The 7,271-nt window shown below is 37.7% G+C and overlaps 1 protein-coding gene across 1 annotated transcript; it reads right to left on the bottom strand.

The window, feature by feature from the left end:
* Nucleotides 1-3,347: 3,347 nt before the first annotated feature.
* LOC115985746 lies at nt 3,348-3,950 on the bottom strand. Its single transcript, XM_031108648.1, has one exon. It carries the CDS (start codon nt 3,948-3,950, stop codon nt 3,348-3,350), a length of 603 nt encoding a protein of 200 aa, XP_030964508.1.
* Nucleotides 3,951-7,271: the final 3,321 nt, after the last annotated feature.

Here is a 7,271-nt window from a genome sequence, read left to right as displayed (position 1 = left end):
GAGAGCCAAACCAGAAACTTCTACATCTCATAGTGGCTCTCATTTCAGCACTCTCTCCCTTAATGAGAAACTTGATCGCATTGTATCCTCTATCCACGAGTTGAATACAAAAATGTCCGAACTCACAGCTACTCTACACCATCACAGCACTCGATGGGATATGAAGTTTACCTCTCTTCAAACTCAATTGGATCAAATTCAGAGAAATCTGGAAGAGGATGAATAGTCTATTCCATGACAAAAAGGGGGAGTGATAGGCTTGATCAGAGGGGGAGGTTATTACCTAAGGGGGAGTGTCTTTACATTCTTCTTCAGTTTAAGTTGATATATTGTGTTTTGTAAACTGTTTTATGGTGATTTGTACCCTTGTGCTTTTGTAAGCTTTTAGGGTTATTGTTTTATGCATAGTTTGTAGGCTTTATGGTATGTACCTTGCTTAATGCAGCCTTTATGCATATTTTGATTTATGTACTGTCACTCTTGTGCCCTTGTAGGATTGTTCCTAGATGCATATACCTTGTGTATTATGCATTGGTTGAGTGTTGAACATACAAGTATCTTGCCTTGTGCTTGTTAACTTGTATATCCTTGTGTTCATTCCAAGTGTGAATGAGCACTGTGATCACTACCTTGTGGTGTTCACTTGGTTAATCAAGCCATGGTTTGTTTCTTTACTCCATCTTTGCTTGATCTCATATTGCTTGTTTTATATGCATTTCATGATTTTCTGCTTAACAATGATCATGGTGTATTGTTGTGTTTCAGGAGTCTTATGTTCATATGATTCAAGTGCTTCACAGCTTCTAGAGTTAGGTGTGAGTGAGTTTTGTTCAACTGTTCTCAACTCACATGTTAAGTCTAGAGTCTATTTTAGGGTTTTGTCACGGAATAGCCAAAGGGGGAGATTGTAAGGTTGAATTTATTCAACCATCTAATTGGCTTTATTCCGTGCCAAATTTGCTTATAATTCAGCATTTAGTAACCCTGTATTTAGGTGGGTTTGATGTAAGGGTAGTGAGTGAGATAGAGTGAAGATTGCTCAAGAGTGTGCAAGAAAACAGAGACTCACGGCTTGGCCTCGCGGGTGACTCGCGGCTGCAAGCCGCCAGACGCAGCACACGTGCCAAGCATGTTGGAAGGTGAACAGTCATGCAAGTTAGAACACTACATGACAAAACAGGACAACTGGCCATACCGTTATCTCGCGACTGGATCTCGCAACTTAGTCAAGCCGCGAGGTCAAGCCGCGAGCCACCCCTGTTTTGTAAAACCTGACGTTTCACTTTCCTCTCACACTCCAGTATAAATACCCCTTTTACCCACGATTGTAAGAGAGATTCCAGAGAGAATTTTGAGAGATAAACCCTAAAGAAAAACAAGATTGATTCACCCACAATCTATACATTAGAGTCTCTTCAAATTCCTCAACTCTCTTCCTCTCCATTGTCAAATCCTTGAGAGACATTATACCAAACCTGGTTCTCACCATTATCATTACTGTGAGAGAGCTGTTTGGATTTCTAGGAAGCAGTTAGGAAGGAACATATCTTCATTGGTTGATGCTACGGTCTAGTAGCGGAATTCGGGAAGTTAGAAAAGAAAAAGGTTCGGCGCAACCTCGTTGGAGCAAGAAGCTTGGAGGGCTTAGGTGCATTGGGTAGATTAGGCTTGGAGGGTCTATTGTTGTCCATGTATCCCAACTGTATTTTCTAGTGGATTGTTTACCACTTAGAGGGCGGCGGAGAGATTTTACGCCGAGGGCTTTGGTTTCCTCTTCAATAACACATCGCGTGTTGTCTTTGTGTTTGCATCTTCCTTCCTCTCTATCTTTGCCTTTTTATTATCTGTTGTGGATTGTGTTTTATTTTGGCTTAAATAGTTTTTACCAATTCCATATTATAGCTTATGTTAGGTTTCCGCACACTAGTTGTTTGACATATTGCTTGAATTGGTTAAGTTGTAATTTGGGGGTCTAAACGTTCAAAGGTGTTTATACATGTTTTTGAACTTTCAGTTTTTAACACAAAATTATTGGGCTACTTAATAGAGCCTAATAAAATAATATGTCCAAAAGTTTTTTTTTTTTTTTTTTTTTCTCTCTCTTTTCCTTACAAAATTTGGTTTAGCCACTTGAAACTTCACTTTCATATTTGCTTTGTAACTACAACTGTTTTTAAATGACAATAAAATTAATTTTTTTAATAAGTCCAGAAGAATTAATTTTTATTTTATTTTATTATTATTGTAATAAGCTAGAATGTCAAGAAGAATTATAAAGAAAAATATTAAAATAATATTACAAGAAGAGATGTTGATGATGATAAAGAAAATGTCAATGAAAAAATAAATTTGTTAGATGATGATCATGTGGATAATATTAACTTCAATGGAGTTAATTATGTAAGATGATGGATATGATGAAAGAAATGATTATATTGACTCATATGTCATGTATTAATTATCACTTTGGAATTTGATCAATTTGAATGTGCATGTTATACATATGTTAATTTGATTTATTTAGTTAGTTTTGTTAAATATTGTTACACAATTGATAATTAAATTAATTATTAGTTGAATATATTTCAAATTTATAATGAATATATAGATTATATGTGTAGATCTCTATTTTTTTATTTTTTATTTATTAGGTATTTGTGTATCTTACAAAACATGATATATAAAAATTAAAAATTGATTCACGATATGATACACATTTTGACAATTATGGGTCATAGTCATACTACTTTATAGACTAATGTACTAGAAAAGAGAGAACAATACTAAAAAGCAATAACTATAAATAAAAAAGAAAATTCAAAAGGCATTACAAGTTTTTCTACATAATACTTACAAATTGATATCTCAATAAAAGAAATTGATGGACTTTAACTACCTCACAAATGAATATTACACACAAATGAATATTTGTAATGTTTAAGTTTAAGTTTTGTTTACTTTCAAAAACTAGTTTAGGTTTGTTTCATTTGTGTCATAGAACTTGTAAGACACTTTGATATGTGCCTGCTGAGCTTTAAATTGAATGGGCATGTATTGGATCACGAATAACAAAGACAGTTTGTTGTGTCTTCTAAATGTTAAATCATTTTGTGCGTCTATTTTTATTTGGCATATACAAATATTTTTTGTAAATATGTGTGTGTGGGGACAAATTAAGCACTGTATAAAATGTAATTAACTCACGCTAAAGTGAATTGTACCGTGTGTGTATAGTTTTAAATATTAAAACCTCACTCCATTCCGAGAATTAAATTAAGACAAGTAAATAATTTTTTTTTTTTTTTTTTTTTTTTGTGATGCGAAAGATAGATATACTTTTAATGCAACTACGAAAAGGAGTTTACATCATGGATAAGAGCTTGCATAATACAGCAAGGATCCTCTTCAATCCACGCAACATAATCATTTATGCTAGATGCATATTTAGCTAAAATATGGGCCGGCATGTTTCCTTGTCTCCGCACATGAGAATAGTCAACACTTCTAAACTCTTCACTCATGTCCTGAATCCCGTGAGTCACAGCAGCTATTGAAGATGGGGCCCAGGAATAGTTACAAAGAGCATTATAAACAATTTTAGAATCACCTTCCAGAACAACATCGCGAACGCCAACGTCCTTTGCAAAAAGCAGGCCTACCTCGAAAGCTTTTGCTTCCACCTCTGCTGTGCCTAAAGGTAACGGAATTTTCTTGCTTAAAGCTGCTTCAAGTCTGCCCTCATTGTCGCCGATTACTACCCCAACACCCACTGCTTTCTGGTTCAAGAAAACTGCGCCGTCAACGTTGATCTTGAAAAGGCCATCCCGTGGAGGAGTCCACCGTACACCGTACACCGTGCAGAATCGCCCCTCTGTACTCCCTCGGATATTCTGACGCCCAACTGAAGATCTGCCTCCCTGTCTTTCTTGCTCCACCACACCGGACCTCATTATGGTTGTGCCATAATGCCCATGTCGTCGTTACCACCTGAGCCACGTGCTCCTCACCCACATCCTCATGCATTACCAGTTTCCACATTATGTCTAGGAAGGACAAAAATGTACCTCCAGATGCTGAAAACACCATCTTGGAGCACTCCCTTGCCTCCTTCGCTTTTCACAATCCCATAGAACATGGTACACCGACTTCGGCGCCTCCTTACATTCTTCACATAAACCATCCTGGACTATTTTACGGCGCAACAGGTTGTCCTTCATCGGCAAGGCGTTATGGCAGGCATGCCATGTAAAATGGCGGATTTTGTGAGGTACAAGGATGCTCCATATCCTTCTCCAAAAACATCTCAAATTACTAGCATCCGACGAAGAGCCTTTATTAGGATGGGATAGCATGTTCACAGCCAGTTTATAAGCACTCCGCACCGTAAATAATCCATTCGATGTTTCGGACCAAATAAGTTTGTCAGGTGGTAGACGGGCACTAATAGGTATGCTTTTAATAATTTCAGCCTCATGTGGTAGGAACACAGTGTCAATTACCTTAGTCCGCCATTCCCCCTTTGCACCATCTAGCAGTTCCGCCACCCTAGTATCTGCATGTAGGAAAAGCCGAGGGGTATTAATTTTATGTGTTGGAGGAGTAGGCAGCCATCTGTCCTCCCATACTCGAATGCTTGCCCCATTTCCAACCCTTCACTTCAAGCCTTCTTCAACAAGTTATTGAGCTGCCATAATACTTCGCCACGAGTATGATGGATTATTACCAAGTGAAGCATGGATAAATTCACATCTTGGGAAGTATTTCGCCTTCAACACTCTATAAACTAAAGAGTCATGGCCTACTTGGAGTCTCCACCCTTGTTTCGCCAACAAAGCCAAATTAAAAAGTTTAAGGTTCTTGAAACCCATACCTCCATTTGATTTTGGTTCACACATTTTGTCCCAACTCAACCAAGGGATTCAGTTTTTGTCTTTCACTTGGCCCCACCCAAACTTTCTTATCATAGCTGTCAACTCATCACAAAGATTATCTGGCAGTTTAAAACAGCTCATAGTATAGATTGGTATAGCTAATGCCACTGCTTTAATCAAGATTTCTTTTCTGGCTTTGGACAACATCTTCTCTTTCCATCCAAAAAATTTCCTGCCAAGCTTCTCCTTTATACCATTAAAAGTGCTATGCTTGTTTTTGCCCATAAGGGACGGCAAGCCAAGATATTTCTCATGCTGCTTAATTACTTGGGCACCAAATCTTCCTTTGATCTCTTCCTAGATCTCCTTAAGGGTGTTACTGCTAAAAAATAGAGATGTTTTTGCTCTATTTAGCTGCTGACCCGATGCATGCTCATAGACCCCCAAAACTCTTTGCAATGAGTCACATTCTGCAATAGTTGCTTTGCAGAAAATGAGGCTATCATCAGCAAAAAATAGATGGGAAAGCTTAGGACCCCCACGACAAATAGCAATCCCCTCCATGCTGCCATTACACACTGAAGTTTTAATCAAAGCTGATAACCCTTCTGCACATAATAGAAATAAGTAAGGTGATAGGGGGTCTCCTTGTCGGATACCCCTGGATGGAATAATGCGACCTTTAGGGCAACCATTGATCTTGATAGCATAAGTTACAGTAGTAATACATAGCATGATCAACTCCCTCAATTTAATATCAAAACCCAATTTCTCCATAATTTTCTCCAAAAAAACCCACTCCACCCTATCATAGGCCTTACTCATATCAAGTTTAATGGCCATCTCACCCGCTTTACCCGTTTTTTTCCGGCTAATATGATGCATAGTCTCAAAAGCTACCAGGATATTATCCGTGATTAACCTTTCATGCACAAAGGCACTTTGGGTATCACTGATGATGGATGGGAGAAAAATTTTCAGTTTGTTTGCTATTGCTTTAGAAGATATCTTATAAGCTACATTACAAAGGCTAATCAGCCTATAGTCAAAAACATGTTTCGGTTCATTAATTTTTGGAATAAGCACAATATGAGTCTCATTAAAATTTGGAGGAGACATACCATGATTGAGAAAGTCCAGCATTGTGCTTGTTACAACTTCACCACAACTATTCCAAAAATGTTGGAAAAAAAGCGGGGGCATACTGTCGGGTCCAAGGGCTTTCAAGGGGATATCTGCTTCAGGGCCAATCTAACTTCCTGTGCCGTGTAAGCTCGAGTCAGCTCAACATTCATAGCATTTGTAACTTTTGGTTGGACTACTTGTAAGATTTCAGAAAAGTCATCTGACTTGCTTGAAGTAAAAAGTTTGTCAAAATAGGCCACAGCCACTTCCTCAATCTTCAACTCGTCCTCCTGCCACCTCCCCTATTCGTCAACTAAACCATCAATATAGTTTTTTTGGTGCCTAGCCGAAGCTTTTGTAAAAGGGTTCCAAGGTTTCCTTAGAATATTTATTAATAAATATGGCTTTAACATAAAGTATCATTTGGCACCACTACAACAAAATGTATTTTCAGTGACGAATTTTAGTGACAAAAATTTTTTCGCCACAAAAAGGTACCATATAGTTACAAAAATTTATATTTTGTCACTATTTATTAAAAAAAATTAGTAACATTCAGCGACGAAAATTAGATTTCGTCGCTATTTATTGTGCTAAATTAACGGCGCCAAATGAAATCATAGGCGTGAAACTAAATTCATCTATAACGACGAACAAATTCATTCCTAAAAGTTTAAGTTTCTTGCGACAAAAACTTTGGTCGCTAAAGGTGTTGTTGGTCACATTGTTAGTGACAAAACCGATTTCGTCGCTGAATGTGAGAAATAGCAACGAAAAGAAGTCATCGTTGAAAGGTATATTGCATTTTTTGTAAGGTTATCAGTGACAAATCCAATTTTGTTGCTACAGCCTGCCAATAATGACAAAATTGAAGTCGTCACTAAAATGCCAAATTGTATCGATTAACTCACTCTTTTCTTTTCTTTTCTTTCATTCCCATAAACCCATCTCTTTCCCTCACTCAGCCCACCAACCCAGCTAAGGGCCTCCCTTACCCAGCCCACCACCAACTCGCCGCCGCTAACCCTTCACCCTTCCTTCATCCCTCCCTCTCTCCTCCACCACCACCCCTCCATTCTTTCCCCTTTCCCTCCCCCTTTTCCTCCATTACATCCCCTCTTCCTTCCCTCTATCTCCCCCCTTCCCTTACCGTCTCCTTCCACAAATTTAAACAATGTAAGTTTTTATTTATTTATTTATTTATTTATTATTATTATTATTATTTGGTTTGGATTTGTTTAAATGATATGGGTTATGAGTAATTTTAAGATTTGT

The sequence above is a fragment of the Quercus lobata genome, chromosome 4 (genome assembly GCF_001633185.2).
Source record: "Quercus lobata isolate SW786 chromosome 4, ValleyOak3.0 Primary Assembly, whole genome shotgun sequence".
Lineage (NCBI taxonomy): Eukaryota > Viridiplantae > Streptophyta > Magnoliopsida > Fagales > Fagaceae > Quercus > Quercus lobata.
Note: the sequence above shows the minus strand (reverse complement) of the source record. Positions and strands in the feature narration are given on the sequence as shown.